Source organism: Ziziphus jujuba, chromosome 2 (assembly GCF_031755915.1).
Source record: "Ziziphus jujuba cultivar Dongzao chromosome 2, ASM3175591v1".
Taxonomy (NCBI): Eukaryota; Viridiplantae; Streptophyta; class Magnoliopsida; order Rosales; family Rhamnaceae; genus Ziziphus; species Ziziphus jujuba.
Window position 1 is genome coordinate 14,124,693 of NC_083380.1, and position 20,635 is coordinate 14,145,327.

Genomic DNA, 20,635 nt, shown 5'->3' on the forward strand with positions numbered 1-20,635 from the left:
ATAAGGATAACTAAACATTAATGGTTGACGAAGACAAAAATACCTGGTAGTCATCGACCACTTTCCAACTTACAAACTCATCCCAAACGTCCTGGGTTATAAAATCATATATTTGTGGTCGGTGCTTCGAAACTTCAGGCATGCCCAAATACGATTTGACATAGTTTACATACATATCACTCTTGAATCTCCTCCATTTCATAGCACAATCTACGAGAGTTTGCTTCTTCAAACTCTCATCTTTATTGGAAGATTTCTGCAAATTACAAATTAACCAATACTTCCAGGTTTCATATACATATTGAATGAGCAATAACAATTCATAACTAATTTACAAATAAAATTTACATGTATTACCTTTATCTCTTCCCATAGGCTATTCTTGAGGTCTTCAGCCATGTCTCTCCACTGACGAATAGAAATTGGTATTGTGCTTCTAACTAGAGACCTCTCCAAGTTGTTCATGTGCATGGCTACATAGTTTATTGAAACTTCAAACTCATTATATTGAGGTGGCTCATCCGTCATAATATGTTCCATCCTTGTAGGTCCTCTTCATTTGTGTGATTTGGATGCAGGATTGGGTGTGGCCATTTCAGTTGAGGCTGTTGTATCAGCATTAGTAGCGGCGAAGCCATTTTTAGCACATGGATCCATAACTTAAGTACTACAGACAATCAGAAAGATGATTGTAGAAGCATCAACAGACAGCAATGAGACATCAGGAGTAACCACGTTTCTGTTCCGGCGACTAAAGTAGTGGACACGGTACGGATCAGACCGTTGATAGGAACATGTGCGTAAATCAATTTTAAAAAACAACTATTTAAGAAAGCATACAGCACCGCCGACCCTAGCGTCTGCTTCTACAATATTTCATACCTTCAAAAAACCTAAATGATGAAGAAGAGTCTAAACAAAAATAAATAAATCCATCTAATATGAGGAGACACAGGTTGGTTCTTCAAGCGTCTGATTTTTTGTAAATGCTATTTAAAATATTTTGTAATTAATACAGGTAACAAGGAATATTAAAATAAAAAATAAAATGAGACCCAAACCGATGATAATACATGTAAATAGCGTTGGCATTGGTCAATTTTTTTGTATTTCTGTTTTATGTCAATATTTTTAAAGGTAATCTACAATATTTAGAAAAATTTATTTGACATCACGTGGGTTTTAAAATCACTAAGTATAAAAAGAAAATAAAATTTAGAAAATATGTGTCTACGCTGATGCTATAACATGCCAACGACATTGGCTTGGTTTTTTCTTTTTTTTTTTCCCAACTTGTGTTGGAAAATGTTGTTATATTTCCTGTATGATTTATTTAATATTTTTTTAATCTACAATCTTTAGAAAAAGTAATTTGACATCATGTGCGTTGTAAAGTCATTCAGGATAAAAAGGAAAATAAAATTTAGAAAACATATGTCTAAGCCGATGCTATAACATGCCAACAACATTGGCTTTGGTATATTTGTTTTCCGACTTGTGTTGGAAAATGTTGTTATATTTCCTGTATGATTTATTTAACACTTGTTTAGTCTACAATTTTTTTAAAGGTAATCTACAATATTTAGAAAAATTTATTTGACATCACGTGGGTTCTAAAATCACTTAGGATAAAAAGGAAAATAAAATTTAGAAAACATGTGTCTAAGCCGACGCTATAACATGCCAATGACGTTGGCTTTGGTATTTTTTTTTTCTTTTCCCTACTTGTGTTGGAAAATGTTGTTATATTTCCTGTATGATTTATTTAACATTTTTTTAATCTACCATATTTAGAGAAAGTTATTTGACATCATGTGGGTTTTAAAATCATTAAGGATAAAAAAATAAAATAAAATGAATTGGCACCATGAGGTGTTTAAGGAAGTTGAGAAGCCTCCTCGTCGAGGCAATGATTCGAAAAGGTACAAGCTCATCCTGATTATCAAAACAGATTTTAGAACCGAGGTGTTCGACAGGGTCGAAGGGATTCTGGTGGATAGAGATACGGAGTTGAAGCGATAAATACAGACAATGAACAAGAGTTGTATGTTATAGGAAGAAAAGGATTTTCAGAGATGTTTTGTCTGCTCTCATTGGTGCCTTGCAACTCCATGTGCATGTTGACCTTCTCTGAAAATCCCTTGCTTACTTCAACAGACAAATCTTCCTTCATTGTCTTTATTTTTCGCTCTTACTCCTCATCTCTACCCACCGAAATCCCTTCGACCATGTCGAAATCTTCCGATCTAAAAGCTGTTCCAATAATCATGTTGAGCTTGTTCTTCTTATAATCGATGCCTGGATGATGAAGACTCTCAGTTTTCTTAATCACCTCATGCTGCCAAATCCAAAATGAAAATAAGTCAAAAGTAAACGCTACTAAATTATGTAGAGTCGGCTTAGGTGCATGTTGTAATTCCCATTTGTTATCTTTGTAAATAGGGTTCTAATTTTGTTAAGGTTTTTGTCTACGTTGTGTAAAACAAGCCTAATAAATAACTAAACAAAATATTACTTAAAATAATTTATAAATAAATACCGACTAATAAGCAGGAAAGAAATTTTCTTAAAAAACAAAAAAAAACCTTACATAAATAAATTAAAAAATATATATATCGATGCTACCTAATCCCTACAGCGTTAGTTTTAAAATCGTTGAATATAACAAGGAAAATAAAAATTAATCCGGCATAAGCCGATGCTATAACATGCCAATGGTGTTGGCTTTGGTATATATTTTTTGGACTTTGTGTTTGAAAATATTGTTATATTTCCTGTATGATTTATTTAACATTTGTTTAAAATCATTTTGTAATTATTTAATTTACAATCTTTAGAAAAAGTTATTTGACACCATGTGGGTTTTAAAATCATTAAGGATAAAAAGGAAAGTAAAATATTAAAATACATGGGCATACACAGACGCTATAACATGCCAATGGCATTGGCTTTGTCTAGCTTGCTATACTTTTGAATGTTTGAATATTTTCATAGAAGTTGAATAATTCATGATCACAGTCAGCGAAAAGATTTGCTCAGAACATGAATATCATGTCCAATCCAAGTACACGTGTCTAAACTTGCCAATATTGGAACATTGAAAAAATCTATATAATTAATTTTCGACAAAGAAACCTAAATTTTTAAGCAACATATCAATTTCGATCACCAATGCGTGGGATTTGCTATTAGTGGTCACATACGATCATAAACTTGCCAATATTTACATAGCGTGCGTATGGATGGGACAAGTTCTTTGAACTTTTGGGGAGATCAATCGGCGAAGAATAGTAAGCGTCATTAATATGGATGGACACGTTTTCCATCCCAGGGTTTCTTTAATTATTTACATTTGAATAGTTAAGTAGGCAATATTTTTTGAGCAAAAATATTTACACTTGCTATATCAACTACTCTAATTAAAGGTAAAACTAATACTGGAATCAATCGACCAAGGAATTGAAGCGTTGGTAGTGTGGTATCCAAATTTCTATTGTCACACTCAGCGAAGAGATTCACTATTGCCAATTTTGGAAAAGTGAATAAGGCTACTTTTGGTATACAGAAAACGTATTCTTTTAAAAATAGGAATAGTTATTCATAGGAATAGAAAATGGAAAAATGATTGATAATTCCTATTTATATGTTTGGTAAAAATATTAACTTAAAATTAAATTTCAGCTTTATAAATACTTTCTTTTTCCAAAAAATTCTAATTTGATAAAAAATTATTAAAAATTAAAGTTTATATTTATTTATATATTTTTAGTATATGATAATCAATTTAAATTTAAATATGATAAGGATATTTTAAAGTTTATCCAAATTAAAACATAAGAATAATGATTCTGAGGTTTTAATAAGGAATTGTTATTCCTTTAAATGGAGGCTTATCTATTCCTATGCAATAGTTATTACCAAATTCAAAAACTTACCAAATATAGAAAAAATAAAATATATGGAATAGAAATTCTATTCCTACGTTTATTCCATAAACCAAACATATTCATGTAAATCAATAAATCTAAGTAATAAATGTTTGTCAGAAAACCCTAAATGTTTACGCAACATATCAAATTGTATCTGACCAAATTGGGTTTCTGAGCAAATCGAGAACACTGGTCAGCACTATTATTATGCGCGTTTTTCGATCCACAATCTTCTCTATTCCTGTGTCTGCTATTTCATTGTGTCAACTACTGTTTACAATGATAGAACCTATATTAAAGTTCATATGAATTGTTCATTGTTACATTTAGAATAATCCTACTGCTGTTTTGTTTTGTTTTTTTATTTTTATTATTTTGGCTTTGGTTATATTTTCATTTTGGAATTGACACAAATGGAATGATTAAGAAAGTTGAGAATCCTCCTCTCGACGCATCAGTTCTGAGAAGAACAAGCTCATCATGAATATCAGAACAGCTTTCATGATCGAGGATTTCGAAAGGGTCAAAAGGATTCTAGTGGGTAGAGGCGCAAAGATGAAGCAAGAAATAGAGACAATGAAGGAAGATTTGTCTATTACATAAAGAAAGGGAATTTTAGATAAGGTTCAATAGGAGATGGAGTTGAAAAGTGCAAATGAGAGAGTAGAGAAACTGCCCATATGAACATGGACCAAATAATAATACAGGCATTCGCGCTTTTCAACTCCATCTTCTAGTAAATCTAATCTAAAAATCCCTTTCTTTCTATAACAGACAAATCTTCCTTCATTGTCTCTATTTCTAGCTTCATATCCGCTCCTCTACCCACCAGAATCCCTTCAACCATTTCAAAATCCTCGGTTGTGAAAATCCTTGGTTGTGAAAGCTGTTCCAAGAATCATGATGAATCAATGCATCGAGAGGAGGATTCTCAACTTTTTTAATCACTTCATCAGCTTCAATCCCAAAATGAAAATATATATAACCAAAGTCGACGCAACTACATGTCCACCACGTCGCCTTTGGTGCATGTTCTAATTACCATTGAAAAAATAAATAAATATGGTATTACAAATTGTGGATATGTTATGTCAAATACTTTGTAATAAAGCTTTCTAAACTATTTAAAAAATTTTACACAATCATTGGAACTGACAAATGCAATATAGTAACTATTTTTACTGATAATCTGTGCAAAACCTTACCACCATCAAACGAAATTACAATGGTGAGGGGAAATAAGCGAAAACAACCATACGTCATATAGGGAACTAAAACGATGCGTACTTATTAGTATAGCATCGACGTTTCTCCATAAGACGATGATGGTATATCAAAGTAGCATCAGCGTTGGTACCCTCATAAACGTAACACATCTTTTTGTTCTAGCTTGATTCTTTACATGATTTGCAAAGTTTTTAATTCCTCAGTAATTACTTTGGCCAAAATTAGTGCAAAAACTTACAAGAATCAAACGAAATTACGAAGGCAATACGGTCAATAAATTATCCTATTTTTGTGGATGTAAGCCAACAAATGGTCATTGATGTAGCATCGGTGTTTCTATATAAGACGACGATGATATGCCAACTTAGCATCGGCGTTCGTCCCCTAATGAACATTACATATCTTTTTTTTCTAGCTTTATTCTTTACATGATTTTGCAAAGTTTATTTCAATTCCTAAGTAACTATTTTGACCAAAATCGGTGTAAAAACTTACCACCATCAAACAAAATTACAATGGTCAGGGGACATAAGCAAAAACAACCATACGTCATATAGGGAACTAGAATGATGCGTACTTGTTATTATAGCGTCGGCGTTTCTACATAACACAATGACGGTGTATCAAAGTAGCGTTGGTCTGTGTCCTCTAATAAATGTAACTCATCATTTTGTTCTAGCCTATGTCTTTACATGCTTTGCAAGGTCTGTTTGAATTCCTCAGTAATTATTTTGATCAAAATCAATGCAACAACTTACAGGAATCAAACCAAATTACGAAGGCAATACCGTCAATTAAGTGTCCTAATTTCGTGGATGTAAGCTGATGAATGGTTGTTGAAATAGTATCGGCGTTTCTTAATCAGATGACGATGGTGTATCAACGTAGCGTCGGCATTGGTACACTCATAAATGTGACACATATTTTTGTTCTAGCTTGATTCTTTACATGATTTGCAAAGTTTGTTTTAATTCCTCAGTAATTTCTTTGGCCAAAATCGGTGCAAAAACTTACAAGAATCAAACAAAATTACGAAGGCAATACGGTTATCCTAGTTTTGTGGACGTAAGCCGACAAATGGTCATTGATGTAGCGTCGGCGTTGCTTCATAAGACAACGATGGTCTTTCAATGTAGCATCGGCGTTTTTCCCTTAATGAACATTACATATCTTTTTTTTTTCTAACTTTATATTTTACATGATTTTGCAAAGTTTATTTCAATTCCTAAGTAACTATTTTATCCAAAATCAGTGTAAAAACTTACCACCATAAAACAAAATTACAATGGTGAGGGGAAATAAGCAAAAACAACCATACGTCATATAGGGAACTAAAACAACACGTACTTGTTATTATAGCATCGGCGTTTTTACATAACACGGCGATGGTGTATCAAAGTAGCGTCAGCGTTTGTTCTCTAATAAATGTAACTCATCATTTTGTTCTAGCCTATGTCTTTACATGATTTTAAAGTCTGTTTGAATTCCTTAGTAATTATTTTGATCAAAATCAGTGCAACAACTTACAGGAATCAAACCAAATTACGAAGGCAATACCGTTAATAAAGTATCCTAATTTTGTGGATGTAGGCCGACGAATGGTCATTGAAATAGCATCGGCATTTCTTAATAAGACGACAATGGTGTATCAACGTAGCGTCGGTGTTGGTACCCTCATAAATGTGACACATCTTTTTTTTCTAGCTTGATTCTTTACATGATTTGCAAAGTTTGTTTTAATTCCTCAGTAACTACTTTGGACAAAATTAGTGCAAAAACTTACAAGAATCAAACGAAATTACGAAGGCAATACAGTTATCCTAGTTTTATGGATGTAAGCCGACGAATGGTCATTAATGTAGCATCGGTGTTGCTTCATAAGACGACGATGGTCTTTCAATGTAACGTCGGCGTTGGTACCCTAATAAATGTAACTCATCTTTGTGTTCTAGCCTATTTCTTTACATGATTTGCTAAGTCTTTTTGAATTCCTCAGTAATTATATTGACCAAAATCGGTGCAACAAATTACAGGAATCAAACCAAATTACGAAGGCAATACGATCAATAAATTATCCTAATTTTGTGGACATAAGCCGACGAATGGTCATTCACATAGTGTCGGCGTTTCTTAATAAGATGACGATGGTGTCTTTGGCGCTGGATGTTCCCAAACTGGGTACTATCTGGTCAGGTGAATTCAATAATAGATGCCTGTTGGCAACATCATTTTGTTCTAGTTTGATTCTTTACATGATTTGCAAAGTTTTTTTTAAGTCCTCAGTAATTACTTTGGCCAAAATCGGTGCAAAAACTTACAAGAATCTAACAAAATTATGAAGGTAATACAGTCAATAAATTATCCTAATTTTGTGGACGTACACCGACGAATGGTCATTGATGTAGCGTCGGCGTTTCTGTATAAAACGATGATGATATGTCAACATTACATATCTTTTTTTTCTAGCTTTATTCGTTACATGATTTTGCAAAGTTTATTTCAATTCCTAGTAACTATTTTGTCCAAAATCGGTGCAAAAACTTACCACCATCAAACGAAATTACAATGGTGAGGTGAAATAAGTGAAAACAGCCATATGTCATTATATATGGAACTAAAACGACGTGTACTTGTTATTATAGCGTCGTGTTTCGATAAACCGACAGTCAAGGTTACTTTCACGTTGGCGTTGTTCCACATTAAACCATTTTGAATTATTTTATAATTTTCCAATTTTTTAAATGAGATTTAAAGTTTTGATTAAATTTATGTGTACTTATTTTGACCAAAATCAATCAAGAAATTTAAATGTATCGAACGAAATTACTAAGGCAATACAGTCAAATTATTATACTATATTTTTGTCCTTAAGCCAATGAGTGGTCTTTAAAGTAGCGTCGGCGAGTACTGATAAGACAACGATGAATAGTTAACGTATCGTCGGCGTTGGTCCCTTAACAAAAATAATATTTCTTTGTGTTCTTGCTTTATTTTTTACAGGATTTTGCAAAGTTTGGTTAAATTCCGCAATAAATATTTTGTCCAAAACCGGCACAAAAACTTACAAGCATCAAATGAAATTACAATGTTGAGAGGAAAGAAGAAATAAAAAAAATTTGAATGTAATTATTTTGTTTAAATTATATTTGGGGTACAAAGCCGACGCATTTACAAGTCAGTAGCGTTGGCGTAGTCCTTTTCGATATCCCAAGAAATGTTATAATACTTTGTATTTGAAGGCTAAGACGATGGTACCAAACTAAGAAAACAATTATTGCTGCGTCAGTTTTGCAGGCCTGGTAGTCCACACGCAAAGGGTCATCCCTTTAAGCTGCTAATGCGGCCCTGCATAACAAAACGTGGAAAACTATAAGGACTACTTTCAAATAGGCATTAGGGACAAGATATTTAACAGGTCAGCATTTTATATCTATTTTATACCTGTACAATTAAAATTGGTCAGCGTCATATTCAAATTCTGATTCTTGTTGACATATATTCTCTTGTTGTGAGGACCTACATAGAAACCATAATAGTTTGTACATGATGTGATTGTTCCAATTGCATAAAACCAATTAATAATACAGTTTTTTTTGTCTTAGCGATTGTTAAGGATTGGATAGTTTCTTTTGTCATGCGCTTGGTCAATTTTTCCACATCCATTGCAATGTCGACCTCTATATTTAGCAGCATTTGTTGCCTTCTCTTTCACCCCTTTTAATCTTCTTCCATATCCCTTTGCCCTCACTTGAGATGGGTATTTCAGAGTTGTGTCATTAACATTACTACCTTTTTTAGAAATGTCTCCACTCTTTGTGCTACCACCTACGGGTTTAAACTAATCAACCAAACCTTGCAGAGCATCAATCACAATTACAGCTGCCTCTTCATTTAACATGATGTTATCAACGAGTTCTGAGAAAAGTTTGAACAGTTTACTTCTCCACATTAACATTGATCCACCTTTTTCCAGTTATCTCTAAACCTTCCTTGTCGTATATTATTTGACATTTTGCAACTCTAGTCCACCTTTTCATTATTTATTGATTAGGCAGAGGAGTATCACCAAAGAGTCATAAAAATGCCAAAATATGTCTACATGGAATCCCTTCACTCTTAAACTTTTTACAGCTATACGATGCATAGTCCAAAACTTTATCATAAGCAATTTTTCGAAACTTTGGAACACCTTCATTTGGATAACTCTGGACCGTATACATTACATGTGTATCATTTTCACTAACAATTTGTGGCACTGTTACTAAGCTATGGCACAACTCATCTTGAAACTTATAAAAAATCTTGCGTGTGTATATGTCAGCCATTTGCTTCTCAATTTCCAATGGCAATTAACAGGCTTCTCATTAATATCGACATAATCAGCACTTAAGTCTTTATAACGTTGATGTGTAAGTGCCCTATTAAATTGAAGTATAAAATCCATCAATAAAATTTTCTTTGAAATGTACCTCTTGAAAAATGCATGAGAGCTTTCTGCACGTTGGCTACTTAACATTCCAGTTGAGAATACATGATTAACATATGCCGCCACCCATCTTGAACATAGTTCAAATATTCACTTTAACCATTCATTGTCATGTAGGTCCACCTTTTCGATGATAGAAGCCCATTTTCTTTCAAACTCTTCCAGACGTTCTGATTCCCAAATGCAGTGTTTGAAATCCTCGTAAAAATCCCTGTAAGTGATTGCATTTAAATATATAGAAAACTTCTCAAGTATGTGCCAACTACAATACCTATAGAATATATTCAGTAGGCTCTAAGCTACAGCCTTTGTCATTGTAGAATCTTGATCGGTGATAATCATCTTTGGGGTGTTTGCATGCATGCTCTTCTTTCATAGCTCATCGCTTAAGAATGCACATGCAAATATCACTGTTTGACCATGATTGTTAACCCCAACCAAAGGTGTAAATATCATACCATACTGATTAGTGTTGTAAGTTGTATCAACTACCACTACATCACCAAAACATCCATAAGCTCTTCTACAAACCGAATCAGACCAAAAACAATGCTTCAATTTACATTCATCATCTGTATCTATTTCAAACATAAATGATGGATCCCTTTCTTGCTCTGTTAGGAAATATTCCTTCAATAGTTCCGCATCTCGTCCCCGCATTTCATTACACAACTTAGCTTCGTAGTTATAAATATCCTTCTTCGTACACCCAATATTCTCTATACCCCCAGCTTCAAATTCAAGAATACTTATTTGTTGGTGAGTTAGCATGTTTACTACTGAAAACTGCTGTGTTAGTGATTTTTTGGCTTCAGACACATTACGATGTGACCTCAATAAATGTACTTTTTTAGAGCTTGATAATGGATGATTGTGCTCTTCAACAAATACACTAATGACATATTTTCCCATTTTGGACATAACCACGGCTCGTTTTGCCTCACAATTATCTCTTGTTATCCTCCAACATTTTTTTTCTCACCGCCCTTTTTAGAAGATTCTCCTTCTTTATAACAAATGAATTCTTTGCTTATAAATTTATTGGTACCTTTACGTCTCTTACTGGAATTACTACGAACACTAAATCCTGCCTCTTTTGAATACTTAATGTAAAACTCAAATGCCTCATCTATCGATATAAACTCTTGTCCAACAGTTGGTTTAAGTTTTCCGACACTTGGGGAATGTAAACATCATCAACGTCATTAGAGCATGACAGTAGGAATATTTCTACATTGCCGGCATTATGATTATTTACTTCATACTACAAATCATTCATGTTGCCATCTGAGATAATAAAATCAACATATGATCATTATTAATTTCCATATAGTACATTTCAATCCACATCCAAATTACACTGACAGACTACTTATAATTTATATAACATGCTATTAATCATTAATGCCACAGGAAAGGGATGGAAGCATAGATTTTACAATATTGAAGATTGTCGGAAAAGGATGGAAGCAATCAAAATTAATTAATAGATGAACATGTATAAAATGGGTGAAACCTTGGCTTCCCGCAATTGGGGCTTCCTCTTCTCCTCTGTCCATGTTTCTTTCCCTTTTTTTTTTTTGTTTTTTTCCCCCTAAACCAGAAACAAAAAGAAATTAATTAATACACATTGTCAGAATTTAAAAATTTTATCTTTAAATCTAACGGATTATACGTAATGATTACGATATAGGAAACGAAATACTAACCTTTAACCCCGCGTATGGTACCACCAGCTACCGTGCAGCGTTCAGAACGGTGGCCGATTCGGAAGGATTTGGGTTTTTTGAAATGGTCAACGGATTTTTGAAATGGTCAAGTCAGGCCTCCCGGCTACACCATTTGGTGAAAAATTTATGATGATGGGTGGGAAATTTTAATCGCCCAGATCTGTATGAAAATATGGTGCGCACAAGGCAGGAAATGAATAGCGAGAATGTTAAAGGAATGTAAAATTTCCCGCAATTATTTCTCATGTGTGACAAAAAGTAATCTGAGCCATTCGCGAGACTCATTGTAATCCAATGACTGAGTAATTTTCCACGTTTTTATACCGCACTTTTTTCGTCCGATCGATCCTAACCATAGAAGGACCCTATATATATACATATAAAGCTATTTAAAATCTATAGAGCAAATTCTTTCTTGATTTCATTCTTACCACATGAAGGCTCTCTTTCTTTCTCTCTGTAAAAGCTTTTAGTCATCTATATGGTGAAAGCTAATGGCGGATTACTAATAATCAGGTGATTTCACTAATTTTATGGCATGGGCCTTGGGTGAATCAGACAAAGGACATTTTGCCTAGTTGTCTATATGTATATAAGTTGAGCTTTTCTATAAAGGCTTCTAGTTATGAGCTTCATTTGTCATTGAACCTTAAAAAACACACAAAAACAAATTTATCATTAATGGCAAATTGGTTAGCAATTGTCACCGAAGGTATGTATTTGTGACAAACATGTTTTATAAAGGCCATAACCAATAAAACAACCTTTTCACTGAAAGCAATCAAGTTTGTAACTAATACATTTTTGTAGTGAAGCTACAATGACATTGCTTCAAATATGAAAACTCAAAATGCTACAAATATGAAAAATTTTAGTAACTATGAAGGTTTTTGGTGATGGAATATGTTTGTAGCTAGTTTGTCACAGCACAGCATTACAAAAAGTATTTACTTACAAATTTATGGCTTTGAGTGACAAAATAATATTGTTTCTCACAAATTTTAATGATACAATTTTCTTTCTGTCACAAATATGCTCTTAGTGGCAATAGTTTGTCACTATCGTTTGAATTTCTTGTATTGACATGATTTCTTTTTCATTTCTCATTTGCATTTAATTTATTTTGCTATAATATTCTTATTTATCTTTCATCACGTGAAAATCAACATTCAATATAAAAAATATATACCAATTAATCCATAAAGACAAATATGAAATTTTTTAATATTGAAAGTTGTTTTCATGTTTAATGAAAGATTAACAAGACTACTAAAGCAAAGAAGGAGAAATACAAATTAAAAATATTAATTAAAGAAATTTTATTTTTTTTCTTTTGTGATCAAAGGACAAATGAAGCTCACAATAAGCTTTTGAAACTCATAATAATAATATGCAGTCTTCTATAGCAAAACTCTCTCTCTCTCTCTCTCTCTCTCTATATATATATATATATAGAAAGAGAGCATAATCTCCATTTTATGTTAAATATCTAGTGATGTGGCAAAGTTGTTATTTGCTCAACTAGGATTTTAGTATTAAATCATTGGTTAAGGTGGCACCCTAAGTATTGAATATTTCTACACATTTCTACCTTGTGTTGACAATATTGTTCACTACAGATTATTAATTTCTATATATATATATATATATATATATAAATCAATTATATTAGAGTTGTCAAAATATTTATTGAAAGACATGATATAGTAATATTTAAGCTTCGTTCAGGGTTGCTAAATAGGTTATGATATAGTTAAAAAAAAAGTTATGTGGAAGTAAAAATCAATTTTTTTTACAATCTAATTAGTATTTGGTAAGTTTTATTTCAAGATTGCTAAAAGTTACAAAATAAGAATTTAAATGTCTAGTAAAAAAAAACTGCTTAATTATTAATCTTTTATTCACCAAATCTCAAGCTGTTGATTTTTAAAGATTTTCTTTAAAGAACGTTGTTATTTATGGTCATTAGTGATTTATTCATATGTCGTATGGCAATAAACGAGTTCATTTTCTTGCACTAATGGTCCACTATATTTAATATGTTTCGCACATTTAGCCTTATTTATTTTTTTTTTTTTTGAGCATTTATGTTCCAGAAATTTGGCTTCTTTTGCACCTTTATGATGTATTTGGTACAAGGTATCAGGAAGTATTGGGATAGATTGTACTGTGTAATACTATGTTTGACATGTGAAGAGAGAAAGGTATTGTATTACATAATACCCTTCAGTGTTTTTCTATGCAGGTGATGTGTATTATCTAATACACTTCTTTTTGCCTGTATTAGCTAATTCAGCCCAGCACCGACCCTCCTCACTGAGATCTCTCTCTCTCTCTCTCTCTCTCTCTCTCTCTCTCTCTCTCTCTGTGAGATGAAAGATGAAATGCCATGAGCTTCTGGGTAAAACTGTGGTTTTCTTCTTCATCACCTTTTTCTCGTGCTGTGTTTGTGTGAATGCCGTGTTTGTATCGGAGAGACTGGTTTTGCTAGAGCTCAAAGCCTCCTTTTTGGACCCTTCTGGATACTCCAACAAGATCACCACTGTTCATGGTTTGGAGTTTCCTGCGACTCCCAATCCAGAGTCGTCTCGCTCTCTGTAGCTGGTTCTGGTGGTAAACCAGGTAATTCTGAAGCTCTTTGAAAATTGAGTTTCCTTTCAATGGGTTTGGGTTCAGAGGAACTAGTTTGCATAGGGAAGGGAAACTTAGAGGAAAGATGAGCTGATGATTGACAATTTGGATCACCCAAAGATGAGCTGGTGATTGACAATTTGATCTTGCAAAGCTTCAACAGTGACAACTGCACAAAAATCTTGGATAGGGATGTCAACGGGGTGGGGCGGGGCTGGTTTTTAAAATCCCGTCCCCGTCCCCGTGGGGAATTTTACATCCCATCCCCGCGATTTTCCCCATTTCTTTAGGTGCGGGGCGGGATCGGGGATTTTGCGGGGCGGGGACGGGGCAGGACGGTTTTCCCCATTTTGTTTTTTAATTGATATTTTTTTTAAAAATTTATATAAAAAATTATTTTATGATTAAAATATAAAGAAAATGACTACAATGCAATAAAAATATAATAAAATACATCAAGGAACAAATTTACAATTATAATAAAATACATATTTAGGAAAATAAATAAAAAAAAAGAAGAAAATAATTTTACATAAATAAAATTTTATAAAAAAAATAATAAATAAATATATATATATATATATCGGGGCGGGTTCGGGGCGGGGTTATTATTCCCCGTCCCCGGCCCATCCCCGACTCAGTTTTTAGGCATTTGCCCCGAGCCCGTCCCGCATCCCTAAATTTTTGGGGAAAAACCGCCCCGTTAGGGGCGGTGCACCGCGGTTTTTGGGATGGGCGGGGCAAATTGACATCCCTAATCTTGGATCCCATTCGGTTTCTGCCCTTGTTAGGATTTGACCAGCCCATCGTAATCCTTATTTATTTATTTATTTTCTTTCAAATGCATTCCATCTTCTAGATGCCATTTTTTTTTTTTCCTTGAAATGTAAATATACATTATAGACTAGAATTTCATTTTGATTGCAGAATATTTAACATAAAAATACATTATAATAAACCAAGTATCAAAACTAAGTAATATTACAGAGGAAATATTTCTGCAACTATAAGAAGGAAAGGAAATTATCCAATGCAATCCGTGGATGTCCATCATTCTAGAAAGCACATTATGTTCTAAGTACCGAAAATGATGTAATTTTTAATCTCATTTTAGATCTCAATTCAAAAACTAAAGAAGATGCAATTTAAAAGCTGGAAAAAAAATTTATGGTCATCTTCATATTAAAAACTTAATTTGAATCAGGATATTTAAGCCTATTATGTGTGTGTATATATATATATATGTATAAGTCTTAAAGCTAATCGGTTCCAATTTAGTAATTTTTTTATTTTTTCAATATTTTATTTTATTTTTTCTAAAATGGAAATAAAATGGAAAGAAAAATATAAGATATTTTTGTAATATTTATTTTTTTAATGGTAATAATTTAAAAAATAATAAATAATAAAAAATAATACAATATAATACCAAACACAGCATAAATATAGTATAATATATTCCAATACAATCCAATATAATACTATTTATATTAATATAATTCAATCCTGAATATTAAATAAATTTTTAATCCTTTATCTATTTTCTAATCCAAATATCCGTTCATTGGTAGGAACGACCAAAATGCAAATTCAATATTGTTTTGGGATTTCATATGTAACTTTTAATTGCCATATGGCATACAATATAAAAAATTGAGTAAATTATATAAAACCTCTTTGGATTATTTGACACTTACAAATAATCTTTTCAAACTATTAAAGTACAAGTACACTCTTAATTATATTCTTGCAATAAAAAGGAAAAAAAAAATTTATGCATAACATATTGCACCCTTCAAACCAATAAAATGATAAAAATTATTTTAAAAGGATAAAAATGCCCTTTTGACACAGTCATTATACCATTTTCTGAATAATTTAATTCAAACTATTTTTACCACCTAGATATTAACAATAATATTTTTTCAAAAATATTAAAAATAATGTTTCTTCTAATCATAAAATACTAAAAATAACATTTTCTTCAAAATAAATAAAATGTTTCACGCGCATTTAAATAATTTTAAATTTTAAATTTTTATAGGCACTCTAATATTGTCTTGATCCATAATTTTGTTTGACTTGTAAGTTTTTAATGGTTTGAATATATATATATATATATATTTTAATATCATAAGATTGTTTGGATATGTCAAATAATTCAAAAAAAAATTTATGTAGTTTATTTTTAAAAATAACATATATAGTTAATTATATTTATTTGTCATTTCAATATGAATGGAATAATGGTGGTCACAAAAATTACAGCCCCAACACAATTAAAAAAAATATTATTTATCAAATTAATAAACATTCATTCGTAAAAATCTACATATTATATAATAATTTAAATAATTATTATTAAAAAAATTATTTTTAAAATTTTAATATAAAAAATATAAAAATTTAATATGAATGTCTCGCTTGCCCCGAAAAAGTAATTCATTATTGGATAGCAGCACGTGTCTATATCTTGCACGTTGGCCATGTCTAGTTTTTACTAAATCACCGACTTTGGAGACAAGAACTGGAAAAACACGTTATCTTTCTGCCTGGTTTTCTCTGTCAGGCCAGCTTTATGTCATTTTCACTCTTCCCACACTGCATAATCTGGAACCTTTTGTCATTTTGTATAGTACTTTTTGTCTACCCAAAAAAACAAAAAAAGAAAAAAAAACATTTTTTTAGTTATTAATACTAGCATTTTTTTTTTTTCAACACTAAATATTTCATCAACAAAGCATAGAAAATATTAATAAAAATAAAGTGTATACTAACCTCCTATATAGATGGTCATGATTCAAATTGGTCTAGTGGTACATCTGTTATGTTTACATTTTAAAAGTTGCAGATTTAATATGCTCAATTTATATAATCTTAACCCAAAAGAAGGAAAAAAAAAAAAAAAAAAAAAAACACTCCACTATGAAGGTCAAACGTCAATTTGACTGATTTTTCATCTTCCCCATAACTTTTTGAAAATTGTCCAAATTAAATACCATTTTTCCTCTTTGGGTTAACCTTTTAAATACATTTTAAAAGCAAAAAATTCCAAAATGCACACCGTTGAAAATATGAATAGGGGCTATAAATTTGTATAAATTGGTTTAAGTGGTCATTTTTGACAATAAGATAAAAATGTTATATATTTCGAAAAGTTTAAAAACTGGTTTTTCCCCTTGTATGTAAATATGTGTAATATAATGCAAATGTACGGCCTTACATAACCATTAAGCCGGACAATGGACGGAACCATGTTGATAGGACTTCTATATAAATCGAAAAAAAGAATGCAATTCTTCGAACTTTCAAAGTCCTTATTCTTTTCCCTTTCTTTTTTCTTTTAATTAGAACATACACTTGCAATATAATAGGGACAAATTAAGGACTTTGTGATAAAAACACCTTATGTGACCAAAACACTTAAAATATGTTTTGATTGTTTTTAAATAAATCCTAATTGAAAAGTAAAATTTGTTTTGTATAACACATACCACTAATTATTATAAAGGGTTAATTGAATAATTTTAAATTGATTGGTAATTTTATTTATTTATTATATGGCAGTTAATATGGATGATATGGCTTGTTATATAGGATATCTTTAATATATATATATATATATATATTAATCTTGTAGCTATTTTTTTTAAGCATTTAGTTAGTATTAATGTATAAATATAAATATATATATTTGATTTTAGTTGAATATTAATATATAGTGTTTGTTTTTTATTGTTTTTATTTTAGTTGAATATTTATACATAAATGGCCCACACTAGCTATCAAACCAAAAAAAAAAAAAAAAAAAAAAAAGGACTCATATTCTATGATTAAAAAGATGTACTCTGGTCCACTACATATAAATTACAATAATACATTTGGTTGATAATTAAAAATTTTGCTTCAATCCTTTCGTCAACATGAGCATCCGTGATTTATTTATTTACTCATTCTGCAATACATGTGCACTGATTCGTCATCTTAAGCATCCATGATTTATTTATTTATTCATTTTGCAATACATATGCATTGATTTTTTTTTATTTTTTGTTTTTGCTAAAATACATGTGCATTGATTATAAATTGCCAAATTGTGCGTGAATACATATTCACAACTTAAAAGAGAGAGGGGAAGGACACCAAAAAACACACACACACAAAAAAAAAAAAAAAAAAAAGTAAAGAAAAAAAACAGAGAGCAGAGATGGGAGAGAATGTTGTAGAGGGAAGCAGGAATGGAGTGAATGAAGCATATCCAATGAAAGGTGGAGATGGCCCCTACAACTATGCGAAGAACTCCATACGCCAGGTTTCCTTTTACCATATATTAGTCTCATTAATTTGTTTGTAACAAAATGTGTGTATATTTAATGTCAATTTTTCGTTCGCAACTAAAAGTTCATCACTACATTTTACTATTTATTTGTTTATTTATTTTTGCTAGTGTCCTTCCAGAGCTTTTCTTTCTAAAGCAAAACTATATTTGATACTTTTAAAAAGCCACGGAAATACCATATTGTATTAATTGTATACTTAACAGTTAATTATTCAATATTATGAAATAATAAGCAGCTATTTAATTGTCCAATGTATTTGGTTGGAACTTTGTTTCTGCAGAGAGAAGAGACCAATGCCTCTAAGCAACTGATAAAGAAGGCAATTGCAGAAAAGTTTGACAAAGAAATTTTACTTTCTTCTAAAACTCTCTGCATAGCAGATTTGGGTTGCTCTGTTGGACCTAATACATTCTTTGCGGTGCAAAATATAGTTGAAGCACTGGAGTCCAAGTACAAGCAATGCCAAGTGCTTCTGAATTCGAAAATCCCCGAGTTTCAAGTTTTCTTTAGCGATCATACCTTGAATGATTTCAACCTGCTATTCGCATCTCTCCCTCAGGACGTGCCATATTATGCAGCAGGCGTTCCGGGCTCTTTCCACGGTCGGTTGTTTCCCAAGGCATCTCTTCATTTTGTCCATTCTGCTATTGCCCTCCACTGGCTTTCTCGAGCACCAAAAGAGGTGTTGAACAAAAACTCTCCTGCTTGGAATAAAGGCCGGATTCATTACTCAAATTCGGGAGACGAAGTAGTTCGGGGCTTATAAAGCTCAATTTGATAAAGATATGGAGCTTTTTCTGCAAGCCAGGGCACAAGAGATTGTGCATGGAGGTTTGATGACACTTGTTATGAGCGGTATTTCCAATGATACCCATCATTCCTTAGGTCGTATAAATATGGTTATAGACCTTTTAGGAACTTGCCTTATGGAATTGGCAAAGAAGGTAAGGAATATTGGTTTTTGAGGTTATTATAATTAAATTGCAGAACACACATTAATTGAAATGCTACACATTTTTTTGTATATATGTGCAGGGAATAGTTAGTGAGGAGAAAGTGGACAACTTTAATATACCAATGTACTACCTGTCTCCCCAAGAACTGGAAGCATCTGTTGAAAGAAATGGATATTTTAGTATAGAGAGGATCGAAGACATACTTCGTGTCGAATCGAATGATCTGTCTAATTTTGTAACTAATGCTGAAGAATATACATCTTACATAAGATCTGGCATGGAGGGGATGTTCAAGCAGCATTTCGGTGAAGAAATCTTAGATGTTCTGTTTGACTCTTTTAGGAAGAAAATTGAAGAGAATCCCTCCATTTTTAAGCCAGCGAAAGCACTTACATTTCTTGTCGTTCTTAAATGCAATGCAGCAAACTAGCTACCTAACAACTTGCTTGTGCTTCTATAGATATGTGCCCTGTGTTTATGCAGTTTTTTATAAGTGATCAACAAAACGGTACTATGTAATCTGCTCACCTTTTTCATTAATTGATAAACTGTAGAATAAAATTCAGATATATTAATCCAGATAATTATGTGACCCTGGTGTGGTGGGTATTGTTAGATCTTCTTATAGCTACCAACTTAAGCTATCAGAGTAACAAAATTAGTCTTTACAAGAGGGTCTCAAGAAAGCAATATATGTTAGTGCCAAAAACAGAGCAAATAAAATTATGAAACTAAAAAATTTACCAAAAAGAAAGTTGACTAATTTATTTTGTAAGAAAGTACAGATTTTTTATTTTCTGCTTTGTGCAGAGAAAAGCTATAAATGTTGCCAAACAACTTGCTAATTAGGCAATTGCAGAAAAGCTTTTGAGATAGCAACTTTTGTTGGGTTTGATCTTTTTGGTCTATCATAAATATGCAGCAGCAGCATTTTAAAGATAATTAAAATCCTAATCAAACATTACATTGCATTCTTTGTTTTTCTTCATCAAATAGTGAAAAACAAGTACTACTAAACCAAATAAACTAAGATTAGCGACAGTAGCGACATTTCCTAATCAGTTGCTATGCGTTTGAGTAAAACAAATATAGCAATATATTTCTCAGGTTCATAGGCAGACAGCAGTTCTTCAAGTTTCCCACTATATAAATCAAACAGCTTATCTAAATCAATCTCATCTCCAAAATGTTGCTTTATCATTCCCTCCATGATAGCTCTCATTGTCGATGAGAAGACTCCTGGTTGTTGCTTTTGGTTTGGCAGGCTCTCCATTATTTCTATGCTGAAACATCCATTACGCTTCACAAGTGCTTCGACTTCTTGGGGAGATACGTT

At 32.0% G+C, this 20,635-nt stretch overlaps 1 protein-coding gene and 1 pseudogene across 1 annotated transcript; one reads left to right on the forward strand and one right to left on the reverse strand.

Moving 5' to 3' along the window:
- Window positions 1–2,191: 2,191 nt before the first annotated feature.
- Window positions 2,192–10,554, reverse strand: LOC125422616 (protein FAR1-RELATED SEQUENCE 5-like). Its single transcript, XM_060814981.1, has 5 exons — window positions 10,101–10,554; window positions 9,766–9,853; window positions 9,626–9,712; window positions 9,511–9,574; window positions 2,192–2,338 (listed from the first exon to the last, which is right to left on the reverse strand). The coding sequence occupies exons 1-5, from the start codon at window positions 10,552–10,554 to the stop codon at window positions 2,192–2,194; spliced, it is 840 nt and encodes a 279-aa protein (XP_060670964.1).
- Window positions 10,555–18,146: 7,592 nt separating this feature from the next.
- Window positions 18,147–19,754, forward strand: LOC107418679 (loganic acid O-methyltransferase-like; annotated as a pseudogene).
- The last annotated feature ends 881 nt before the right edge of the window (window positions 19,755–20,635 follow it).

Excerpts from the sequence above, each read along its gene's own strand:
- LOC125422616 (XM_060814981.1), bottom strand. The coding sequence starts at position 10,554 with ATGGGAAAATATGTCATTAGTGTATTTGTTGAAGAGCACAATCATCCA. Across the intron at positions 9,713-9,765 it reads GGGCTTCTATCATCGAAAAG|ATGGGTGGCGGCATATGTTA; the intron begins GTGGACCTACAT and ends ACTATGTTCAAG. Across the intron at positions 2,339-9,510 it reads TCGATATTAATGAGAAGCCT|CATGAGGTGATTAAGAAAAC; the intron begins GTTAATTGCCAT and ends TGGATTTGGCAG.